The 26,415-nt window shown below is 39.2% G+C and overlaps 1 protein-coding gene across 1 annotated transcript in view; it reads left to right on the top strand.

The window, feature by feature from the left end:
- The window catches only part of CTNNAL1 (catenin alpha like 1), a 58,693-nt gene extending 32,424 nt beyond the window's left edge, over positions 1-26,269 (top strand). The window contains exons 11-21 of the mRNA XM_086414130.1: positions 1,808-1,966; positions 8,590-8,682; positions 11,700-11,850; positions 15,047-15,084; positions 17,380-17,430; positions 17,522-17,676; positions 21,351-21,399; positions 24,131-24,187; positions 24,333-24,446; positions 25,110-25,193; positions 25,326-26,269. Of these exons, the coding sequence (XP_086270256.1) occupies positions 1,808-1,966; positions 8,590-8,682; positions 11,700-11,850; positions 15,047-15,084; positions 17,380-17,430; positions 17,522-17,676; positions 21,351-21,399; positions 24,131-24,187; positions 24,333-24,446; positions 25,110-25,193; positions 25,326-25,331 (957 nt within the window). The 3' untranslated portion in view covers positions 25,332-26,269. The remainder of the gene's footprint in view (positions 1-1,807; positions 1,967-8,589; positions 8,683-11,699; positions 11,851-15,046; positions 15,085-17,379; positions 17,431-17,521; positions 17,677-21,350; positions 21,400-24,130; positions 24,188-24,332; positions 24,447-25,109; positions 25,194-25,325) is intronic.
- The last annotated feature ends 146 nt before the right edge of the window (positions 26,270-26,415 follow it).

The raw sequence follows: 26,415 nt of genomic DNA, 5'->3' as shown, positions 1-26,415 counted from the left end.
CAGAAGGTGTTTAAAGCTGACTTTGTCTGTCATTAAGCCCCGAGTGTGCTCTTCAGAGGCTCTGCTGGTGCCTCCCCCGACCACCCCTTTACTTTGTAACCTCCTGCCCACTTGTTCCTCTGCTATGTGTGTGCCTAGAGGGAAACTCACAGTGAGGGAGCCAGTGCTCCAAACAGATCTTCCTTCCAAAATTGTTCCTTCTCACTTAGCTCTAATTTTATATTTTTTTAAGAGAGTCAAGGGCTCAAAAGAAGGGAGCTGGTTTGGGGGAGTTACATATATAAATTATATGGTGATGTTTCATTGACCTCTGTTGAAACCTTCATTTTAACATCCTATTAAACATAGAAGGATATGGTTTTCTATGGTTTAAAACAAGCCTACTCATTTTTTTCCAGCCTATTCAACTAAACTATTGTTAAGACTGACTGTCAGTAGAACGTAAAATTTTTTGGTGATAGATTGAGTGGCGTTCTATAAACTTCATTTTCCTTACCTCTGAAATGGGTATAAAGATTAGGGAGATAATGTCTATAAATGTGTACAATATCTGCTTTCAGTACCTTGCATAGAGCAGGAACTTCATGTTTATTCACCCTTCTTCCCTTGGGGTTTGTAAGTTGTCTCTAGAATCATTTATAAGATTTACGTGACCTTGAACAAGTCACTCAGTCTTTAGGGACCTGTTTCATAGTCTGTAAGATAAAGGGTTGGCATTAGTTATTTTCTAGGGCCCTGATGGTTAAACAAAATCTTTTGAATTCTTACGTTGTTTAATTTCCAAAGGAAAATGCATTTTAATGTCTTTGTTTCTGACTGTAATTATTCTCACTTGAGTTCATGAGTGCGGACTACCCTATTGTTAATTTTGTACAGAGTCCTGTAAACTGAATTGACATTGGATTACTTCCAGGAAAAAAAGAATCACTTTGTACAAATAGGCTTAATTAAAAATCAGATTAAAAATGATCTCTTTCTAGTGAGCCCAAAATAACCTGTCATAACTTTTTTTTTTTTTTAAGACAAGGAGAAGAAAAGATTTTGGAGTTGATTGTACAGAGATATTCAGTGAGAGTGAACCATGTTTAAAATCCATTCCACCTAATGTTAAATAAAGCCTTGAGGTTTTCATTATTATTTTATCCCTCATTTCTCCTGTGACCTAGGAGTTAAAGCATAAAGTTCTGGATGGCAATATAGATGAACTGTAAGCTCCCTGAAGGAAGATGTTGCGTCTTACTTTTCATGTATGTCCAGCCTTTAGGCTAGTGCCTTTCCTGGCGTAGGTATTCAATAAAATTTGTTGAATACATGTTTGACTGTATCTCACAATGATGCTTTCCCAAATGTCTGTTTAGAAACACATTGATGATCATGAACTGCCGTTTGATTGTCCTCTTAGTATACAGAATGCCAGTCTCTTCATAGTGTTCTGTTTTCACTAACTTTAAGAGCAGCAGAAGCAGTTGAGGTAAGAGAGAAGCCATGTGGGAAAGAGCTGGTTGATAATAGGATGAAAAGAGGTCCAGGCTACTCTGCCAGGGTGACCAGTTCATCTGCAAACAGGATTACTGCCAACGCCAGGGGACTCAAAGATGTCAGTTCTCCTTCCTGCCCTTGGGAGAAGTTGCAAGCTCCCGGGGCTTTGCAGTTCTACTGTTACCACAGGAAACTTTACCCTTTCCCCCTCAGCAGATCAGGTGGGCGTGATCTGAGGTTGCTGCTCTTTAGTTTTTAAAGTACTCGTGAGTTTTTCATCACAAAACCTTGTTGTTTGTTGTCTTTGTTTCACCCCCCACATCTGCAGCTTCATAGTACAGCAGCTCAGCTGGCAGCAGATCTGTTAAAATACCATGCTGATCATGTGGTTCTAAAAGCATTAAAACTTACTGGAGTAGAAGGAAATTTAGAAGGTTTGGCTGAATATGCCTGCAAACTCTCTGAACAGAAAGAGCGGCTTGTTGAGGTGAGTAATAGGTTGCTTGTTAAAGAAAAGTTAGTTTAATGAAAGCTGTACTGTCATCAGGGAATATTAACACAAACACAGTTTTTGGCTTACTCATAAGAGCGTTTTCTCTCTTGCCTTTGGACTTTTAAAAATATCATGTTTTTCTGTTCTGCTCTTACAAGTTTGGCCTCTAAAAACAATAAAAAGTGCTAGAACCCGAAAGGGCACTTCTTTTTTAAAAAAAAATTAATTGGAAGATAATTGCTTTATAGTATTGCACAAATGCACTTCTTAATCTTCTTCCTTATTCCATCAGGGAGGTTAAATCTTGGAGTAGAGCAGTGGAGATACATCTCATGACCTTGTTTGTATCTGAATCTTCTGAATCTCAACAGGAAAAAGAGATAGCACATTCAAATTAGGTTAATTTTAAGAAGGTTTAATAAAGGAGCTGTTTACAGTTGCATGGATAGGGTGTGGGGAAACCATGAGAGTACAGGAATTGGGGTGAGTGATAGCAGAGCTGATTCTGCTTCTACGACCAAACTAACATGGGGAGTGAGTGGTTTGGGAAATTGGAAGGGCATGGAGTCCTTCAAGAACCTAGGGACTAAACAGAGACAGCTCCAGGCAACCTCCAGGGAAAGAGCGTGAGAATAAAGACCCTTACCCTCCTCATTCCTGCTGCTCTAGTGCTGGGGCTTCCACAGCCAAACACAGCTGTGGACCACACAGGTCAGTCTCCCAAGAAGGAAGAAGAATGGACACGGAAGGACAAAGAGAACACTCAATACAGTATTTGTTCTCTGAATCCTCCTGCCCAAATCTTTGTTTCGTGTCATTGGTGCTTTGTTTACCCCTTTTGTTATAATTCCAATTATTGATTGATATTGTAAGACTTCTACTACTGAGAATGTCAGATATCTGCTAGTAAAGAAATGTATATTAGCCCATGTACATATGAAGAATATATACAAACACACACACACATACATATATGTATGAAGTATGTGTTAGCCAACGTGTACATTAATGCACAGATATGAACCACTTAGCTGTCTACATGTTATCTGTTAATATTACCCTGCTCACTGAATCTCACGTACTAATGGTTAAAAGGAACTTTCAGATGAATTAAACTAGCTTCTTCTCCTTTATTTTTTAATATCTGAAAACTACTAGGGAGCATTCTGTTTGTTTATTTTTGATTGAAGGATAATTGTTTTATTACAATGTGTTGGTCTCTGCCATACATCAACATGAATCAGCCATAGGTATTCCCCTTCCACTTGAACCTCCGTCCCACCTCCCACCCCATCCCATCCCTCTAGGCTGCCACAGAGTACCAGTTTGAGTTACTAGAGAGCATTCTTAAAATCACTGTAAATACATCTCCTTTTAAAAATAGATTTGATGCTGTTTTGTTTGTAAACCAAGAATTGTGACCATAGGCAAACTTGCTAATTGTAGGAATCCTGCAGCAAGTCTTTTTAAAACGTGAAAAAAAATTTTTTTCCCTAATTTTCTGTTTTAAGCCTCAAGATTATTTTTTTCAAGAGTTCAAAATGGATGCATTTTGTTTTCTATGAATTATATCTCAAAAAAGTAGATTTTTAAATTTCTGGATACTGACACAAATATTCTAAGAACTAGAAACACAGGCTACTACTGTCAGTAAGGGGTTCAGATAGAAAAAAGTTCTAAATTGCTTTATTGCAAAGTCCTAGTCCTAGTTCTTCATTTAGTAGCCAGAAACGCTGATGCATTCTCTCAGTGTTGGTTATTACTACAACTACAACTTTTCATGCTTTTCCACTTAAGTTGAATATTTTCCAAAGAGGCTCCTCAAACCTCACAAATAGGCTTTTATAGGGCAGCTCCATCTTTCTTCTGAAAGAACTCGAACATGCTGTAAAACTTGCCAAGTTGTGTCCAACTCTTTGCGACTTCATGGACTGCAGCATACCAGGCTTTCCTGTCCTTCACTATCTCCTGGAGTTTGCTCAAACTCATGTCCATTGAGTTGGTGACGCCATCCAACCATCTCATTCTCTACCTCTTTTAGATAATGCTCATAAATGTTACGGAGAAGGCAATGGCACCCCACTCCAGTACTCTTGCCTGGAAAATCCCATGGATGCAGGAGTCTGGTAGGCTGCAGTCCATGGGGTCGCTAAGAGTTGGACACGACTGAGTGACTTAACTTTCACTCTTCACGTTCATGCATTGGAGAAGGAAATGGCAACCCACTCCAGTGTTCTTGCCTGGAGAATCCCAGGGACGGGGGAGCCTGGTGGGCTACCGTGTGTGGGGTCGCACAGAGTCGGACACGACTGAAGCGACTTAGCAGCAGCAGCAGCATAAATGTTAAATGCACTGGACTCTGGGGTGATTTTATGGGTGGAAATCATATTGTTTATTCCGAACAACCTGCCTTTATTTCCCCCAATGCCGTTCCTTTGTTTTGATCTCTTAAGTTTTGCCAGGAATTTTACGGCTCTCACTTTTAAGCAGTTTGTAGTGCCTGGCATCAGTACTGGGTCAGGGTAACATTATAGTCATGTTTCTCATCTTGTGTATAACCTTGTTATAGTCCTTCTGAATTTCAGTGTGGAATAAAATTGGCTTTTTTCTTAAGGGAATTTACTTCTATAGTGAACTTCAAGGACGGAATCATGCCCTTTTGTTAGAACTGGATTAACAACCACTGGGCACCATAGTTAGAAGACTGCTGTAATTGGCACATAAACATAATAAATCATAGAAAGTAGACTGAAATTGAGCAAATGCCAAGTGGCTGGACCTGCACAAGGGACAGAGTTAGATTTCTTCCATTAGTGTTGTTCTGTCTCCAAGGTGAGAATGATACGGTGAGAATGAGAAGGGTTTTTAAAGTGTGTTATATAACTCTAATTAAGCTGCTCATGTATTGGTGAATGACTTATTCAGAACAGCTGAGGTGGGATAAATGATGGAAAAAGAAAGACAAATTCTTTGAAAGGAAAATCATCTATAATATTGACTATACTCTTGAGAGTCCCTTGGACAGCAAGGAGCTCAAACCAGTCAATCCTAAAGGAAATCAACCCTGAATATTCATTGGAAGGACTGATACTGAAGCTCCAATACTTTGGCCACCTCATGCGAACAGCCAACTTATTGGAAAAGACTCTGATGCTGGGAAGGGTTGAAGGCAGGAGGAGAAGGGGACGACAGAGGATGAGATGTGTTTTGGATAGCATCACTGACTCACTGGACATGAGTTGGAGCAGACTCTGGGAGATGGTGAAGGACAGAGAAGCCTGACATGCTGCAGTCCATGGGGCTGCAAGGAGTCAGATATGACTGACTAACTGAACAATCAACAACAAATATATGCTTTCTTGATTCCTTCTGCATATGGTTGTAATCAAATTCAACTTTTCCTATTTCACATACAAAATGATCCTGGGAATTGGACTGGGAAGAGAATTTCAATTGGCTTTGACAGGTTGGAGTAATTTTCAACATGTTTTTGAGATAGTGTTTTTGCTTGGCTAATACATATTTTTCAATATTGTCAATTGAGGCAGAAACCCCAAACATTAGAAAACTGCATACTGGCTGTTTTGTGCCAGGAAGGCACATTGACTTCAGTGTACAATGTTAAGATCATGAATTTTGCTAAGTACAATTGCAAACACATGTTCTGTTGCAAGGCAGGCAATGAAGAGCAAATTAAAGAATAAACAATACAAACGGATTTCACTAAGAAAAACTGAATAACACCAAGGGCGTTTTAAAAAATTACAAAGTTGTGCAACTACTATAACTAGTTTTTGCAATGCTAATATATTAATGAGTCATAGTGGTTGTGCTATTTCTTTCTTTCTACTTTTTAAATAATTGAGATTAAATCAAGGAAGCTTGTAATTTACAAATTCAATCTTCTTTTTATTAGTGAAGGCATTTTAAATGCATGGGGAACTAATTTGAGGATGATTGAAATTTTAATTATTAAAAGAGAACTGTGAACTTCCAGATGTTCAAACTGGTTTTAGAAAAGGCAGAGGAACCAGAGATCAAATTGCCAACATCCGCTGGATCATGGGAAAAGCAAGAGAGTTCCAGAAAAACATATACTTCTGCTTTATTGACCATGCCAAAACCTTTGACTGTGTGGATCACAATAAACTGTGGAAAATTCTGAAAGAGATGGGAATACCAGACCACCTGACCTGCCTCTTGAGAAATCTGTACGCAGGTCAAGAAGCAACAGTTAGAACTGGACATGGGACAACAGACTGGTTCCAAATAGGAAAAGGAGTCCGTCAAGACTGTATATTGTCACCCTGCTTATTTAACTTATATGCAGAGTACATCATGAGAAACGCTGGGCTGGAAGAAGCACAAGCTGGAATCAAGATTGCTGGGAGAAATACCAATAACCTCAGATATGCAGATGACACCATTCTTGTGGCAGAAAGTGAAGAAGAACTAAAGAGCCTCTTGATGAAAGTGAAAGAGGAGAGTGAAAAAGTTGGCTTAAAGCTCAACATTCAGAAAACGAAGATCATGGCATCTGGTCCTATCACTTCATGGGAAATAGATGGGGAAACAGTGGAAACAGTGGCTGACTTTATTTTTCTGGTCTCCAAAATCACTGCAGACAGTGATTGCAGCCATGAAATTAAAAGACACTTACTCCTTGGAAGGAAAGTTATAACCAAACTAGACAGCATATTGAAAAGCAGAGACATTACTTTGTGAACAAAGGTCCGTCTAGTCAAGGCTATGGTTTTTCTAATAGTCATGTACGGATGTGAGATTGGACTATAAGAAAGCTAAGCACTGAAGAATTGATGCTTTTGAACTGTGGTGTTGGAGAAGACTCTTGGGAGTCCCTTGGACTGCAAGGAGGTCCAAGCAGTCCATCCTAAAGTAAATCAGTCCTGAATATTCATTGGAAGGACTGATGTTAAAGCTGAAACTCCAATACTTTGGCCACTGGATGCGAAGAGCTGACTCATTTGAAAAGACCCTGGTGCTGGGAAAGACTGAAGGCAGGAGGAGAAGGGGACGACAGAGGATGAGATGGTTGGACGGCATCACCGACTCAATGGACATGGGTTTGGGTGGGTTCTGGGAGCTGGTGATGGACAGGGAGGCCTGGCGTGCTGCGGTTCATGGGGTTGCAAAGAGTTGGACATGACTGAGCAACTGATCTGAACTCTCTGAAATTTTTGGTCAGATCGGAATACTACAGATTTTAAATGAAGACTGGTGTAGACCAGTATAGACCAGTCCAGACTGGTGTAGACCAGAATACATTGATTCAGACTGCATCAGATTGATCTAGACTGGAATGCTGCTGCTGCTGCTGCTGCTGCTAAGTCGCTTCAGTCGTGTCTGACGCTGTGTGACCCCATAGATGGCAGCCCACCAGGCTCCCCCATCCCTCGAATTCTCCAGGCAAGAACACTGGAGTGGGTTGCCATTTCCTTCTCCAATGCATGAAAGTGAAAAGTGAAAGTGAAGTCCTTCAGTCTTGTCCGACTCTTAGCGACCTCATGGACTGCAGCCTACCAGGTTCCTCCGTCCATGGGATTTTCCAGGCAAGAGTACTGGAGTGCGTTGCCGTTGCCTTCTCCAAGACTGGAATAGACTGGTCTAAACTGGAATACACCAGTTCAGACAGAAATAGACTGGATCAGCTCAGTTCAGACTGTTAAGCCTCAAGATTTTCAATATTTTTTGCTGATACAGACTCTTTATTCATTGTATCAGTCTGCCTACTCCAGGTTTCTTTCCAGTAAAAGGTGTGCTAATTGACAGAAGTGTTGTTTGTTATCAGAAAGAACGTGTAGCTTGTGGCAACTGACGTAGTTCAGCTGAGAGATCGTGGGTAGGTCCTCCTCTGAACCACGTTTCTTCATACATAAAATATGCGGGCACTACAAAATCTTTCAGGGTTCCTCCTGGTTCTTTTTTTCTTGGCCGTGCCGTGTGGCATGTGTCCTCACCAGAGATTGAACCTATGCCCTATGCATTGGTAGTATGGAGTGTTAACCACTGGACCACCAGGGAAGTCTCAGGATTTCTCCTGGCTCTTATATTTTGTGACCACCTTACAGTGTTCAGATGGGAAGTAGAAACAATAGTTTATATGCGCAACCCTTATTTGTTCCAGTTTTGCTCCTAAAATCTGTTTGAAATCAGTATAATATAATCTCATTAATTACAAATTTAATTTTTAGGTTTTAATGTTTTATTTTCTTGTAATTTTATTTATATTTAGTTTGGCTCTGCTGGGTTTTCATTGCTGCACGTGAGCTTTTCTCTATGGTGTGCAAGCTTTTCATTTTCTGTGGCTTCTCTTGTTGCAGAGCACAGGCTCTAGGGCGCACGGACTTCAGTAATTACAGTAGGTGGGCTCAGTAGTTGTGGCTCCCGGGCTCTAGAGCACAGGCTCAGTGTTTAGTTGCTCCACAGCATGTGGGATCTTCCTGGATCAGGGATCTAACCTGTGTCTCCTGCATTGACATGGATTTGTTACCGCTGAGCCACCAGGGAAGCCCTGTTTTATTTTCTTTATTAATTATAAAATGATGCTATATATTGTGAAGAAGGAGAAAGCTGAACTATAAAAATTTTTCTTGTAGACCTGTCGATTGTTGAGACATGTATCTGGGACAGAACCTCTTGAAATAACCTGTCTACACGCAGAGGAGACATTTCAGGTGACTGGCCAGCAGGTATGATGAACAGCAGATCGTTCATTCTGTATTATGTTTTATCTGAGTGTCATAGCAAAGTGTGCACAAGGAGGACACAAACAGTTCTGCCCAGTACAGGCCACGTCTACTGAGAGAAGTGAGGGTGATGGAACTTGTGTTGATAGTGTGTCGGAACATTCCACGGGATTACCTGGTCATCTGCCAACCTGGAGATCGGCTCATTTAACCGATGCCATAGTTTATACCTATTTAAATGAAAAGCTGTTTACAGTGTAGGTTGTTATGACACATTTGCAAACTAAGTTATCATTATGTAACAAGCCATAAAAATACTCACATTTTGACCCCCAAATTCCTAAAGACATAAGGAGATTAAAGAAAAGTAAAAGCGTTTGTTCGGAGAAGGCAATGGCACCCCACTCCAGTACTCTTGCCTGGAAAATCCCATGGACGGAGTCGGACACGACTGAGTGACTTCACTTTCACTTTTCACTTTCACGCATTGGAGAAGGAAATGGCAACACACTCCAGTATTCTTGCCTGGAGAATCCCAGGGACGGGGGAGCCTGGTGGGCTGCCGTCTATGGGGTCGTACAGAGTCGGACAAGACTGAAATGACTTAGCGGCAGCAGCAGCAGCAAAAGCATTTGTTACAACATTGCTTATAATAAGATTCAAATAACAATCTTAAATTAGGCAAATAGTATAGTATATTATGACATTAGAATAATAATTATGATAACTAGAATTAGCAGCATCAAAAGGTGTTTTATTAAAATGTTAGGTAACAAAAGCAGGATACAAATTTGTTTATATGCTATAATTGCTACATATAAAATCTATATATATATATATGAAAGTGACTGTAGGATTGTACGGAAATGAATGTTCTACTTGTTAGGGAGAATTGTGAGTAATTTTTTTCTGAATTCTATATAATGTTACTTTGTTTTCATAATTTTTAAAAGCATTTAAAAAACGGATATCCCATTTAAAAATGTCTCTGTCAAGTTAAGGGAAAACCTGAGGGACAGACCTTCTCCTTACTTAGGTCTAAGCTCAAACATACAATTTACCAAATGTTCTTATTTATCATGGCAGTCAAAAGGACTTATTCCCTTTTTTGCATTATCGGATGACAGATGTTGAGCCCCTGAATATGTAGTTGAGAACAGCAAAGGCATCTTAGTATGTGCAGGCTCTCAGAGCCATGCTGGATGGATGTTTATGCTCCCCGGTAGAGGGCAGTGTCAAAAGCTTGGAAGCAGAAACTGTGTGAGTAACCATCCCCAGTGACCATCTGCTGAGCATTTTGTTAAAACCAGAAGATCTCTGTTTATTGGGGGAAACCAAGGTTTCAAGATTTACTTGTCCATTTGGGAGCCGTACTCCTTGCTTTGGCCGTAAATGTGCTTCAGTAGAACTGAAGTTCGGACCTCCTGTGATACACAATCAGCACTCGTAGTCCCCCATCTCTACCAGCTCTGTGCTTGTAATTCTCTGCTTACTGTTTCTGTGGCAGCAGGGGTATTAGGAAAAGCTTATTTTCTTCCCCAGGATGGTGATAGATAGAGGCTGTTGCCAGTTTCTACAACTTGAAAGGCTTTTTCTATTCCCTTAGCCTCAGCTTTTATTCGTGGTGTTACCTATCTCTCAAAGGAGTAATTTAAGAAAATAGAGCACACCTCTAGGATAATTTATAGTATTTCTGGACATCTCTGCTTTGGCAGTGTCGTTTTTGTATTTTGTTTGCAGTGTCCCGTCATACCCAAGGCACAGCTGAACACTCGGCATTCTGTACAGTGGCTCCCAGTTGAGAAGCCCTCACTACTGTGTCCAGCTTCCTGTCCGCTGGCGGGCCACGCACCCCCCTTCCCCGAAGATGGGGAGCCTTGTTCTCCTCATAAAGCTGCCACCTGCTTGTCAAGCCTGTGCCTGTGGGACTGTGCCCACCCAGGAGGAGCACCTAGGTCTAATTCTCTCGAAGGCAGCTCTGACCATATCGATTTCCTTTTTTTAATTGAAGTATAGTTGATTGACAATGTTGTGTTAGTTATTAGTGTACAGCAAAGTGGTTCACTTTTATGTCTTTTTCTTTTTTATATTCTTTTCCATTACATATCCATTTCTGAAGGCTCTTCAGTGACTCCCTGTCTCCCTCAGAGTAAAGCCTATCCTACTGTGTGCATTTCTGCATCACAAAATCGTTGGTGACCTTCCTTTTCTCCATGTTAGTCCAGTCTACACTGGCCTGCTTGGCTGTTGTTAGAATATATAGCAATATCTCACCTCAGGTGCCTTTGCCCAGGCTTCCTTGTGATTCCTTCACATTTTTCAGTTCTTCATGTACATGCCACCTTTGCCAGTGACCACCTAGCTTAAAATACTAGGACTACCTAATACCGTCCATCCTGCTTGCCCTTTGTTTTTATACTTACCATTTATCATCTTTGAAGATATTTCATGATTTGCTTGCAAATTTTTAATCCTCTGTCTCCCCATATTATAATATGAGCCCCATGAGAGAGGAACACTGATCTGTTTCATTCACAACTGTTTTCACAACACTTGGAACATGGGTGCAGTGCCCACAAAGAGCCACATACCTAAGTTACTTGGTATCCTTGAGTCTGAGTTTCTCCAGCTGTAAAATCAGAATAATACTTATTTGAAAAGGATAGTATTTTGTTTCTGTGTTGGAGGATTAATACTAATGCATATCAAGCACCGTACCTCAAGGGTGTATCTACCACGCACTTGCAGGCATATGCATATATTACTGCTGCTGCCATCATTGCTGCCAGTGCGAACACCACTGCTTGTTATAATAATGCCTACTATTTATCTGTAGATGAGCTTGTAAGGAACAGTAAGTTTTATTCTTCTATGCATGTCTATATTGCCCAACATGGGACTTACGTGTGGAAATTGCTTTGTATTAATAGTTGTGTCACTGAGTTGATTTTAAGTTTGGTTTCCAGTATGATTCTGAGAGGTAAGATTTTGAAGTTTAAACCTGTGTATTGTTTCTTTAGATAATTTCTGCTGCTGAAACTTTGACATTGCATCCATCTAGTAAAATTGCTAAAGAAAATCTAGATGTATTCTGCGAAGCCTGGGAATCCCAAATTAGTGACATGTCAACACTGCTGAGAGAAATCAATGATGTGTTTGAAGGAAGACGAGGTGAGAAACTGTTCATATATTGAAATATATTCATATTTTAATGTAACTGTTAATTTTTAATGTCAAAAATGTCAGATGCCAAATGAATAACTTTTATAACCCAACTGGATTATTTTTATAATAAAGTATCTTACACAAAAAATAGTAAAAATATTACTTGTCCTTCAATGTAGTATCAAAGCAGTAAAATTTGTTGTACAACAGTATAGGGGATTCTTTTGAATTAATATTAACATTGTAGCTTTCTTATTGAAATTAAGTCATTTTTATACTTCTTATAAATTGTTTTTTAGTTTTAGTACAAAAGCTCTTCTGTAGTACAGTAATTCTCTGATATAATTCTACTAACTTCATAATGAAATGAATGTAGTTATTTGATTTTCAAATTGCTTTCCTTCCACTTGGATGGAATCTCTTTCCTTGATGACTACATAATCTTGGAATATTTCGTTTGATGGGTAAGTTCACTGGTATTTCTACAACGTGTAGAATAGCACCATACAATGTACAGAGGCATAATTTTTACTCTTTATTTTAATATCAACTTGGATTTTTATTTCCCATTGTACTGTGTGTCCAGTTGTTTATGTGTTTTTATGTTTTTTTTCCTTCTTAATGGCTTCCGTTAGTGTCAGCATGCTTGTTTAAAATGTCATTTAAAGTCAAAATAACATCAAATTACATGTTTTACTGAATATGAACGTCTAAACATATCATGTTTTTTAAAATACCCATCTAGGATAATTATTGATTTATTTAAAAGTCAGAGAATAGTAGAATTTGTAGATATAATTTATAAAATGTAATAAATGCTTACCACACTTCTGCATTTAAAAATCGATAGCTAGTCTGAATGGCACATTATTTTGATACTTTGATTAAGTATTGAATGGGTTTTTATGTGAGGCGAGTTTTGTATACTAAAAGGTAAATTGATTATAATTGATCCATATTTAAAGGAATTGATCATTTAGCCATAAGACTTGTGTAAGAAATGAAGAGAAGCTTCCCAGTCTTTCTTAAAGTTAGGGTAACCTGTCCCCAGGATTTTCTTAACTTCCTAAATGCTGAACAGAAATTCCTCTTTAGGTAGGGAACTGCTGCCTTTGATTAATGGGACACCCATTCTTTAACTGTTCAGAGGCATCCTTACTTATATGCGGTGAATTGAGTCAGAGTTGCTTAATTTCTTGCACTGCCTTCCCGCCCCCCCCCGACTGTTATCATGAAGCTCATAAATACAGCTCTTCCTCCAAAGAAGTCCCACTCTGAGTTAGCTGTCGTTGATGAGTCGAGCCAATGTAACTGAGCTGCTCTTCCTATTCTGTATGGTTATTTCCACAAACCTGCCTGTTACCTCGCACCTGCCCCCTGCGAAGGACAGAGTGGGTCCTTCAGATTCTGGTTTCTCTTTGCTACTGTTGTAACTCATAACTATGATTGGAAAGCCTCTACTCTATTTTAGCCATGTAAGTTCTGCTCTGCAAATTTTGACTCCCTGACTGGGAAACTAAACAGATATATTTGCAAGTCTCAGTTAGCCAACCAATTAAGTAGCAACAACATGCTAAGCAGTGAAAAAGAGCCTTTAGTGTTTGCATATCTGAAGTCAGTCTGAGAGCTAGGTGGTTGTCCCCTTACCAAGAGACCCTTAGATTTCATAATAGGGCCTCCTGGGATTGTGTCAGGAATTCAAAAATCAATCTTTGTCTTCCTGCCTCTCTGCCTTCATCCAATTCTGCCTTTAGGGAGGCCATGATCCCCCTTTGTATGAGAAGGTACCAGATCAAAAAGATTCCACCTTTCCTTAGTGATGAGTGTGTATCCACATTTAGAATTTGAGATTATTTTAGACAAAAGTCAAATTCTTGCTTTCTCTCATAGCTTGCAGATTCTGACCTAATTGAGGTCCACTTTCAATATCCAGAGCTTTTCTGCATCTCCAAAACAAAGTTAATCACCCAAGGACAGGAAAGCCTTATTATTTCACTGAAGATATGCTCTAATATTCCGTATTAGAAGTTCTTATAATTAGTTTTGGTCCTGAAAGGGACTTTACATGGCATGATCAATCAGAAAAAAAATTCATGTTCTCAGTGGTAGGACTGGGGTATTACAGAATTTGGATTAGATCAAGCCCAGTTATCCTCAAACTGTCTCTTACCTCTACACTCATCGAATCCTACCAATCTTACTTGTAAAATTCTTCTTAAATCAGTCCTCTTGTCTTCATTTCTGCTTCCCTGGTGGCTCAGATGGTAAAGCATCTGCCTGCAATGCGGGAGACCCAGGTTCGATTCCTGGGTCAGGAAGATCCCCTGGAGAAGGAAATGGCAATCCACTCCAGCACTCTTGCCTGGAAAATCCCATGGACGGAGGAGCCTGATAGACTATAGTCCATGGGGTCGCAAAGAGTTGGACACGACTGAGTGACTTCACTTTCACTTTCACTTTCTTCATTTCTACTATCAACATCATGGCCTCATTATCTTTTGTCTGGCTGGATCACTCCCTTATTCCCAACTCATACGCCCCCCAAGTAAGTTCGTATTCATCCATAAGCAAGCTCCTCTTCCTGTTCACCCCACTTCAGTGAACAGCATCTCATACGTCCAGTCTGCCAAGTGACAAAGTAAGTGCAGAGCCATGGAACCTGGTACATCCCTATAAACTACAGGCTAGGCAGATTAACTTCAAGATGGTTCCAATACAACAAAGGAATATTAGAGTGTATCTTCAGTGAAATAATGAGGCTTTCCTGTCCTTGGGTGATTAACTTTGTTTTGGAGATGCAGAAAAGCTCTGGATATTGAAAGTGGACCTCAGTTAGGTTGTTATGAAAAATCATTCTGCATCCTCATAAGATGAGAGGGCCTTTGGAACTTAATTCTGGACTTAATTTATCTAGAGGTGTAAACTCAGAAGTAAGGATGGCACAAATGTCATCTTGATGTAGGGAGTATTAAACATAAATTGTGAAGACAGGGCTTCAGAAACAATTTTATAAATCAAAATCTGTGCCAAATATATTTTGTTTTCATGTTCACGAACCAAATTAAAATCTTATTCCTCAGTCATATGTAATTACTAGACTAAATTATCAAAACTAATGTACTAACATTTTATTTGATAATATTTTAAAAATTAAATGTGAGTAGTGGGAAATTTGTTTTAAGTTATATTATGTTATTTGCAGGAGAGAAGTATGGCTACCTTTCACTTCCAAAGCCAATGGTAAGTAGAAGACCTTTGTCCACTTGAGATATTTTTATTCAGAATTCAAATTATGCTCTTGTTGCCTGTTGCTACTCTCCGCAACCTCCAATAAGTGACATTACAAAAAAAGCTAGGATATGAAATGTGGACTGTTCGGAATTGTTATTCTGAGTGGTAGTCTAAATGGAGCCCATAGTCTGGTTATTTGTGTTTGGTTTGGGGTTGAGCGAATAGGTAATGGATTTTATGGTTAATAAGAAGCCATAATCTGAAGTCAGGGGGTTTTTTTTGTTTGTTTTTCATAGCTTGGGGTCTAATTCACAAGATCATGTTGGAACCATTTTATGCAGACTGAGAACTTTCTGAATGCTTTCTACCTTGATGAAAATAAGCCATTTTGTTTGTTTTTAGACACGTGAAGTGTTGTGTTTTTTTTTTTTTTGGCTTTATATGACTAAAACTGATTCATCTGACTGCTTTATAAAATAATGCCCACTAGATGGCAAGCTTGGTTATATTATTAGGATGGTTTCTGTACCTTTTCAGGCAATTCCCTTTCAGTCTTCATATAAACACTTTAATAATAATAATTTGTAAAATTAAAAATAAAAACAATGGAAACACAACTAAATTGAATAAAGGTAGAGTGTAAAATTCCCAATAAAATAAAACCTAAAAACTTCTAGGGTATTCTTAACTTTCTTAAACACTTTTATCAATTGCTTTATAGTCTACTAGACTAAGGAAGAAAATACAGATGGTGTAATGATACACGGAGCCAAGGAAATCATTGATCATCTCTGCTTATTTTCTAATGGACCCAAGAAGCAGTGTGTGTGTGTGTAACTTTATGGACACTGTATTTCTTTTCTGTCCTTTACCTCCTCCCATTTCTTTTATGGTACACAACAAATATAAACTATGGGATAGAAAAAAAGGAAAAAGTTGCAGTTCTGTTCTGCAGTTAAAGTGGTGACAAAATAGCTGGTCAGAAGTAGTAAGTCATGGTGATAATAAGGGCAACAAAAACAGAGAAGCCCATGTATACTTCAGAGTTACCTTCTTAAGCTAAGCAGACACACGCGTGTTTTATCATAATTTGCACTTTGTGTCCGTGTGTGTGAATATAGACTCTGGCGGGGGTTGGGCGGGGGGCTGTGTGTGTGTGTGTGTGTGTGTGTTTGTGTGTGTTTTAAATAAATGTTTCCTTTTAAAAGTAAATGGCTCCCTGGTCTCCTGGCCCCTTTGTCTCTACTAGCCCAGCTGTTCTGGAACTGCTGCCCCAGCTAGGGGAGTTCCCACCAGATCTCAGAATGCAGGGAATACCCGACTTGGGCTGCCATCTCAAGAGAACTTCTGAATATATTTTTCAAAGAAACATTGCTATAAGTAGTGGTTGTTACAAGTAAGCAATCATCTGTGGGCTAGCCTGGTAACCAAACTGGTGTAAGATGTTTTCTCCTGCCCTAGAGGAAATATACTCTTGAGTTTTAAATAGCCTACGTAGAAACTAACTTGCTGTTTCAAAGCTAGGGGCCGTAAAAGCATGCTGGTTCAAATAGTAAATCCTAAATTCTAAGTATAATTACCTATATAACCTGGGATATAGGATTAGGAATCTGGATGTAAGTGAAACCAGGAGGCTGAAATTTATCCCTCAAAAGGGCAAGCTGGTTAAAGGAAATGAATTCCAGAGTCTTAACATTTGGAAGATACTGAAAGCTGCCATGTAGTGGTTAATTTTATTACATCATTTCTTAAGAATAATTTAGAGGAGGGGCCAGGGAGGTTTGGGTGTGTAGTAATTGGTCTGTGGGAAGACTGCGGAAGTCTTTAAGAGTCTGAAACACAGATGCTTTCCCTAGCCCCAGATTTCTGACTACCTACCTGTTCAAAGCTGAAGCCACGTATTTGGGTATTTGCCATTACAGTGGACCCTTGAACGACATGGGTTTGGACTTGGAGGTCCACTTATTAGTGAATTTTTTTCAATAGTACATACTCCAGTGCTACACCGTCTGAGGTTGGTTGAATCCACAGGCATAAAACCGTAGATACGGGGGAGCTGTGGATATGGAGGGTGGACTCTGGTAAGTTATATGGAGGTTTTGGCTAAGGTGAGGGTCAGCGCCCTTAACCCCCACGTTGTTCAAGGGTCAGCCACAATTGTTTTTACTTAAACAGTTTAATATAGTTTAAGTATGAACTGAAAAAATTTTTGTTAAAATTTTGTTACGCTTTCCGTTACTATTGCGTGTCTTCACAATTAACTGTACCGGTTTTTAAGATGCTCTAATCTTTTTATTGTCACAGAAGAATAGTGCAAACCTGAGATCATTAAAGGCAGATAAGCCTGACTCTGAGGTAAGAGCTTCTCTCGCAGTAGTCTTACTTCCAGTCTTACTTTTACATGGCTAATGACTACATCGTTGGGATTAAAATGTGTGTTTTGCAGGAGCAAGCCAAGATAGCAAAGCTTGGACTCAGGCTGGGTTTGCTCACTTCTGATGCCAACTGCGAGATTGAGAAGTGGGAGGATCAGGAGAATGAGATGGTTCTATATGGACGGAACATGTCCAGCATGGCCTATTCTCTGTATTTATTTACTAGGTAAATGTAGTTACACTACCTTTTAAAATGAATTTAATGATATCTGGTATAAAGAAAAAGTGCTATGTTATGTCATTGATAGATTAAAGGTGGTTTCAAATATATGTAAAAAGACTGTATAAGTAGTAGTTCTTACGACAGTTCAGTGAATGCAGCAAGAAGACATTCCTTTAATGAGGGTTTAGACTTCACTGAGATCCTCTTCCAGGTTTGTGTCCCATTCCTTGCGTAGTGCTGAAATAATTTTGCTTCCTGCTTTTTCGTCATCCCGCATATCAGTGTCTCCCCCAGCCTGCATCAGTAAGTTTAAACGACATGCCTTTGAAATCTTTATGCAGTGACTGCTTATACACAGGTCAAGGAATAGAGCCATGAGCTCTGCCATGTCAGTAGGGTGCCACACCTCCATGGGTCAGCATTCATTATGTAGCAGAGTTTCCCTAACTTTACATTTATCTGAGCTACATTCTGTCTTTTCTTATGATAATGGACGATTATACATATGGCATAGTATCTCAGTGTTGTTAAAACTTTAATCAGTTATGCACTCAATAACCTGTTCTAGAATTTTCTCGAGGAATGACCTCAAACTTTTCACTCATTTTCTGATATGTATCTTACCCATTTTTCAAAACTGGAGAATACTTGATATCTTCAATGTTGTGGCTTCTCTTCTACTCATTTTGACTTTGAAATTATAACCAGCAGTGGGCCACGCCTGCCGGTTGTTTCCGTATTCTGGAATGTAATCCGTTTGTTCTGAAGCTCAGCTAAACTAATTGGGATCTCTACCACTGTGTGAGCTTTCAGTTCAGTTTAGTCACTCAGTCGTGTCCGACTCTTTGCGACCCCATGAGTCGCAGCACGCCAGGCCTCCCTGTTCATCACCAACTCCCGGAGTTCACTCAGACTCACATCCATCAAGTCAGTGATACCATCCAGCCAGCTCATCCTTTGTCGTCCCCTTCTCCTCCTGCCCCCAATTCCTCCCAGCATCAGAGTCTTTTCCAATTAGTCAACTCTTCTCATGAGGTGGCCAAAGTACTGGAGTTTCAGCTTTAGCATCAGTCCTTCCAAAGAAATTGGGGCTCAATAAAGAGCCCCTTTTTCTTCACCCAAATTCAGAATTAACTGAAAAATAAGCAAAAGAATAGGCAGATGGGGGCCAGTGGCATTTATAAAGCTGATACTGAATAGTGTAGTTTATAGCCATAGGCAAATAGGTTTTTAAAAATAATACCTAGAATTAAGAAATCTTACCCCCTAGGGGCAGAATGTATCTCTTAAAACACTTGAAAGACCAGATATATTCCAAGGGTACCTTTACTACCAAGAGAAGAAGGAAAAATGAAAGGGCTACCACGTGCAATTTATTTTCGCAGAGTCAGCAAAAAGACTGAAAATAAAAATCCGTAAACGTCCACCCTCTTCTGAGGGGTGAGACAAGTGAGAGTGCAGAGAGAGTGAGGGAGGCTGTGCTCGTGAAGATTTCTTCACATGGAAGGAAGATGAGCAGTGAGGAAGGGAGTCATTCTTGTCTTCATGATGTCTTCTACCTTTTCAAGAGAAATGATTCTTGCAGAGGGTAAAGGACAAGTGCTAGGAGTTGAATAATTTTGCCTCTGGTCAGCAGTCATTTGTTAATATCTTTCCATATTTTCCATCATTGGAGATCTTTTTGTCCCCCAGGTTTCCTTCCTTTGTTCTTAATTCTTAGCAACCTTCTCCCAGAATTGAATTTTCTCAAACTAGTTTTGACCTCCTTTTTTTAGTTTATATCACTTAAAAATCTGATGAGTCAAGTGTGCAAAAGAAAGTAAAATAGAATTTGTTTACCTACACTCGACGTGGTTAACTGAAATGTGAAGATTAACTGAAAAAAACAGAGATCTTTACTTTGCACTGGAATCATGCTAGTTATCTCATGGTGATACAAATCAGATGAAAAAATTTTTTTAACTGCTAAAAACTGAAAAAAATAAATTTTTACTTACCAAATGTAGTTTGGTATATAAAATGAAAATGTTAGCTGCTCAGTCATGTCCAACTTTTTGTGACCCTCCCTGGTCTGTAACCCACCAGGCTCCTCTGTCCATGGAACTCCCCAGGCAATAATACTGGAGTGGGTTGCCATTGCCTTCTCCAGGAGATATTCCTGACTCAAGGATTGAACCCAGGTCTCCTGCTTTGCAGGCAGATTCTTGACCATCTGAGCCACCAGGGAAACCCTTGGTATATAAAATCTTCCCAAGTAAAGGATTCCTCAGTAGAAATTTTTTTTTTTAAGTTTGTGACTGTCCCTTTTATTTCTTGTTTCTTATCTCAGGGTATTTCAGGATTGTATGGTCAGCAGTTTTTGTTTCTGAGTCAGACTAGTGGATCTTGGCAAGGGATGACATGTGGCCCACAGAGACTAGGAAGCATGAAAGGCTCTATTGTGAAGAGAAGGGGTAACTAAAGCTCTGTGGAGGGGGGCTTATTCCTGGGGTACGGTTATTGGTCAGGAACCACTGATGTTCAGGAAAATAAAATGGATTTTCTGTAATGTCTAAGACCTTGTGTCATTCTTCAAGTCTCGGTAATATAACTGTCATAAACTCTCAAGCTGGCTTTGTTTTCTACCCACCCTGTCAGTATACCTGTTTCTCCCCCACATGGTCTTTCTGTTTTCCCTTAAGACAGTGGCTCACCAGCCTCATCTAGTTGCTTTTTTCTGAGACTCATCTGTTAGTCTTCACAGTGCCGGTTTTGTAATTGTCCTGAGCGGTTTTATAGTTTTTCTTAAGGCTATTATTTAACGTTGTCTTAACAATTTATATAGTTTCTTTGTCATTTATTTACAGTTACTCATATTTCTTTATAATTTATGTATTTTAGATTTTCTAATGCATTATAGTTTTAAAGATTTCACACATACCAGTGTCATATAGTTTTTAAAGTGGTTTCTGCTTCATAATTTCATTTGTCCTTACAACAGTTTATCAGAGTAAAAGAATATTGTGTTCATAACTAGTAGCTATTAAGGGCCAAACTGGTACCTACTAGATTTCAGATCTTCTGATTGATGCCTAGGCTGCTGCTCTTCTTAATGTATTCTGTTGCTCTTTGTTGTAATTTACTTTTCACTTGTGAAGTTCTTAATTCTTCTTGGTAGTTTTCAGTGTGATATTCCTTAATCTTCTTGATGAGAGTGGTAGCACAAATACTGTTTTGCTTGTTTTATAGACTCAGAATTGAAACTTAACTGACATGCCTCATCAAAATCACCTCAGTTCTTGCCATAGTTGAAATCAGAATAAAAAATGAGAATTTCCTGATTTTTGGTCTCATCTTTTATCCATTGTGGAACAAAGGCCTTTTCAGATCTCATATCTTGAGTTTATGAAGCAAAATGAAGAAAGTTAAAAAAGAGAAGACTTAAATATGTCAGTTTTAATTTTCTTTACATTATAAAATTAACATATATAATGTTTACCAGTTTTTAAAAGTGCCTTAAGAGGTAAGAGTTAAATATTAAAGCTGCTTTAAGAAGAGTGACAGTGTTACTCGTCTCTTCAATATTATTCTTCAAAATTTTGGATCTGTAAATACACAGGATGCTCTAAAACTTTAATACAAAATCAATTTCTAGGCAATAACTTTTTCTTACCTCCTTAATAATTATTTTATTTCAGGGGAGAGGGGCCACTAAAAACTTACCAGGATTTAATTCATCAACTAGAGGTATGTTTAATTTCTATTTTAATACTTTAATTCTGGACTAAAAGTTGGTAACAGTTTTCTAAATGATTTACTGTATCATATTAGTGTGTTTACCTGTATACACAACACACACGTATAGTAGAAGAGTGGTAGAAAAGTCAAGGGTGTGCACAGCATATTTTACAGCTAAATCTAAAAAATGGTTATCTTTTTGGGAAAAAAAATAGGGATAAAGTAGAATGGGCTTTAATAGTCACTAGAGGAATATTGAGTTTTAGGTTTTCCCAAGTAGGTAAAAATATCCGGTTAGCAGATGCCTATCTCTTATATTGTCCTGAATACTAGGAAAGCTTTTTGACTTCATTATTGAACTGGATGAACAGTACTGATTAAATGAGGAAACACATAAGAAAGCATCTGTCACAGACTTGAGACCATTACAGCTTCTCAGTATGTTAGTTTCCTTCTTCCACAGTCCTGATGATTTGGGGCATTCAGGGAGAGACAGAAGCACTGACACTTGCCCTTCTGCCCTGTGTGTCTTATGAAATTTCACCTAGGCCTAACTCTAATCCTCTTTCCTTACTTAGAGGCTTAGATGGGTGAGATTACAAGATGCCTTTCTTATTTCCCCTGACTCTCATGTCAGTCTGCCTCTCTAGAACCAAGGGCATTCTTGCATTTGAAATTTCTATCACTTTATCGCCTTTGGTTTCCTTTGGCATTCCCCTGTGCTTGCACCTAAGCCTCTTCAGGAAAGGGATTTCAGCTTGAGAGGATGCCAGTCAACAGAGTCAGAAGAACTGCAGAAGATATTTTGTTTGGAATTTTCTGTAAAACTGACTATAAGTGAGCTGTTTCTCTGTTTAAAAAGTTGGAATAAATTCTGGATTCATTTTGTTCAGTTTGACCCATATCCACTCCAAGGTAGACCACATCGTAGGGAGTATTTCACTGCAAAATATCCACTCTTACCTTCTTCCTGTGTTAGCTTATTTATTAAACCAACATCTGCTGAAGTGTCTACATAAAATGTTTACAAATAGTCATTGAATTTGTACTGGTGTGTCAGCTCCTGGGGTTAAGAGCTCTGTGGAGAAAAGTGAACAAAAGGAAGCCCCCTCCGCTCCCCATGGAGCTTACATTCTAGTGGGAGCAGATAGACAATATACAATTAAGTATATAACGCCCATGTAGAAATACTTAGAGGTAAAAACATGTAAGTGATAGAGGGGTGGTCAGAAGACTTCTTTAAGGAGGTAACATTTGAGAAGAGTGTTGAGAGAGTGAGCTAGACAGATATCTTGGGGGTAGAGTATTTTTGGCAGACAGAACAAGTGCCGAGGCCCTGAGGTACAGGAAGTGCAGGTGTCTGAAGAACAAGGAGACAAGCGTGGGTGGAATGGAGTGAACAAGAAGGAAGGTGGTAACATATGACATCTCTGAGCCTTGGGAAAAACCTTGATTTTTTTTTTTTTTTTCCCCCAAGAATGATAGAAAACTCATCAAGGGTTTTGCAATGGCATGACCTGACTTCTGTTTTCAAAGGTTTTTGGTTTGACCAGCAGGGTAAACAGTAGCGCCATTTACTGAGATAAGGAACAGAGGGACAACATTGGATTTAGAGGCTGGAAATCAAGCATGTAGTTTTGCTCAAGTAAACGCACAGTTCATGTCAGGATAGCTCAAGAATAGACAGAGAGACTTAGGAGTCATCAGCTTTCAGGTGGTTTTGAGAACATGATACTCTGTGAGACAGGGATCTTGCTGCTAGGGATTTGCAGGCTAGAAGGGAAGAGCCGACACGTACAAGGGAAAGTGGTAATGTGGAAAGATGAAGAGGAACATGTAGGTTAAGTGAGTCATCCCATTAGGTTGGAACGTTGGTGTGAAACACATTGGTTTCCCTTTTAAAGGCTAAGGAAGGATGTAAAGGGCTATTTGACCCTGAGATCAGTTTATCCCATGATAGCAAGGCTGTTAGAAAGAGGGTTAAAGTTAACCCTGAAATTATTTTCTCCTTCTTCTTATGCTTTATCTAATTTATTACGAAGATCTATTATTTTTCTTCAAAAATCACTCTCAAATTTACCCAGTTCTTTTTACTCTTACTGCTGCCACCTAAAGCTATGTCTTCATTTCCCTGGTATCTCTCACTCTAAAAGATTCTATGTACCATTTAAAAATAATCATCCTGAATATTCTAAAGTAGTTTCCAGCATTCCTTCCTGTCATCCTATTCTGCTTACTAATAAATCATAGAATGTGTGGTAAGTAGTGAAAATCTAATCTGAATTGGTCCCTTCAGATGGCTGGTTGAAGAACATGTATGGGTAACAGATTCTCTGTTGCTAAGCCAGAAGCAGAAACCAATGTTCTAATGCTTTTGACCTTATGTTCCAAGATTCATCACCCTTTTATAATTGGGGGTATTATGGGATGAACTTTGGATCCATCCAGAAACCCAGACATAATTTTTCTAAGTATCTCAGGATCCTCCACGGTAATTGGAGGTGGCCACACGTAGAGCAGCCTCTGCAGGGATAAGTTTGCATCAGGTCTGGGAAATCTGCTTGTGGATAGAGTTAAACTCTTGTGTTTTCCTGGATACAACAAAAACCTTAGGAGTTCCATGAGAGGTGTTTAAGGTTAGGTTTTAGTTTTAAAATTCCATATGAAAATTATCTACGAGTGTACTTGGTACCAGTAGAAGACATGCACCTAAAGTAGTGATGTTTTTCCTTCCCACCAGGTTTTTGCTGAAGAGGGCTTGAAGCTTGCTTCAAGTGTACAAGCTTTCTCAAAACAGGTAATTCACATACCCCCCTGCCTGGTCCTGGTGGTGATGTCATAAATACTCATTTTGAGAGTGTATTATTAAGGTATAACGGTATTTGATGTTTAAAAGGTGGAGTTTCATTGGAATTGTTATAACTGCCATATTTACATTTCAGCTGAAAGATGATGACAAACTTATGCTCCTCCTGGAAATAAACAAGTTTGTTCCTCTCTGCCACCAGCTCCAGACAATAATTAAGACACCTTTACAGAATCAAGTGTTTCTAAAGGTAAAAGGGACAGTGGGACATGCAGGAAGGCACTTGAGAAACTTTCACGCTCCTTTTTTTATTAGGTTAGCTTCCAGCCTCTCTCTTCAGATAAAGTGTTGATACCCAAACTACAATTTATTTCCATTTTTCCTGCCTCAACTACAAGAACTGTTTATCATCTGCAGTTATAACTGACCTCAGGGAGCAGTAGGTTCACCAGATAAATTAGCTTTTTGGACATGATTAATGCCATAGCACTGAGCAGCTGCCCCTAAATCTCACCATCATCACCTGTCTAGGGCACAGACCCTTCAGAGAGAAAGGCTCCTATTGTTTATCTTAGGAAGTTTGTGTGCAGCAAAGTAGAGTGCAAGGGACTGCAAGTTAGGGGTTCACTGCCACTGTTTGGTGCACACCGAGAAGCCATAAATGGTCTGAAATAGAGCAGGTTGGTTTTCCATTCATTCTTCCTGAGGTTCCATGAAGTTGGCACGCACGAGACTTCAGCAGCAATTGCCGCTTCTGTGTTCTGGGGCCTCGATTCATCAAGTCAGTTCAGATACCTTAATCTATATACCCTTTGACACCCCTTAGATTTCTATAATGGTGAAATTGTAGATGACAAAGTCTTTTGAAGGCCCCCTGGTAAGAATTTGATCTGCTTGCTTTCTGTCACTATAGGTTGATAAGTGTATTACAAAGGCAAGGTCCATGATGGCTGTTTTGGTTCAGCTTCTCTCACTTTGCTATAAACTGTTGAAGAAGGTGAGATGATTTCTCTGTCTTAAACTCAAATTTTAAAAATTATTGTAATTGAAAAGGCAAAAGAAAATAGTTTAATTTTGTGATTTTTATTTTAAGAGTAAAGCAGATACTAATTATCTCAATTCTTTCCAGCTTTAGATGGAAAACAACAGATGGGTCTCAGTTACAACTGTGGATGGTAAAACTTGAGAGACTTTTGAGGTCGGATCTTGGGAACACCATGTGGCAACACTGACTATTTTAGAAAGCAAATGATCCTTTGTTTCAGAAATTCAACAGTTTTGCAGAGAAAACAAACTGAAATCTTGCTTTATTTTCTGATCATGAAATCGATTGTGAAGCTTTCTGACAACTAATAAATGCCATGGTAGTTGCTGTATTTCTAATTGCAGGGTGATTTTAAAATGGGACACTGCTTTGAATAATGTTCTTTAATAAGTCAGACCAAATATCCCAACTGTCTTAACGACAGTTTAATCCAAAGAAGCTATTGTAAATATATGCTCACTGATGGCATATTTTACCGTAACTGTTTTATAAATTTAAGCTTCCCATCTAGGACACTAACTTGCAGCAGCAGACGCCCAATAGTCTCGGTGATGCAGGGTTTCCCACAAGCCTGTGGGCTCCTCTTCACTCCCTCCTGTCCACTGAGAATGTCTGGGCCTCTGCCTTCCCCTCTGGGCCAGGTCATCCATCCTAAGAGCGCACGTTTGTTCTCTAATGTTTCAGAGCACAGGCAGTCTACTGTGATGCATGCCCCTCTCCTCTCCCTTCCCAAAAGCAGGATCATGGAGCTTACGCCACAAAATCCTAGAGGGACGCTCGCTAGGAAGTGCTTGTAGTTCTCGCTGTAGCGCGGCTGGCTTGTTTCTGCCGAGTGTTAGTTGGAAGCCTAAGCCTCTGTTACTGGCTTCAGAAGTAGTTTTTGTACTTCTCAGTAGCGACTGAGCGAATGTAAGATAGAAGACAGAATAACTGAACTAAGCTGTTTAAATTCTGAGTAAACATACATTTTATATACGTGCCTTTGGAATGTTCATTATAAAACAAATAAACATCTTTAGTCTTTTAAATTTTAGGGTTCAAAGCTCTTGTTTTTGAGGGGTGGGTTTGTAGGATCCGGTTATAAGTTCTGTCCTGATGCTGTATTGTTAACTTTGTTTTTCTGTTCTTTTATCACAGTGCTTTGAAATTCATTTTGAAATCTAACAGGACATGC

The sequence above is a fragment of the Bos grunniens genome, chromosome 8 (genome assembly GCF_055505025.1).
Source record: "Bos grunniens cultivar Pamir isolate PY7600 chromosome 8, Bosgru_T2T1.0, whole genome shotgun sequence".
In the NCBI taxonomy this organism is placed as follows: domain Eukaryota; kingdom Metazoa; phylum Chordata; class Mammalia; order Artiodactyla; family Bovidae; genus Bos; species Bos grunniens.
This window is presented reverse-complemented; position numbering and strand designations above follow the sequence as displayed.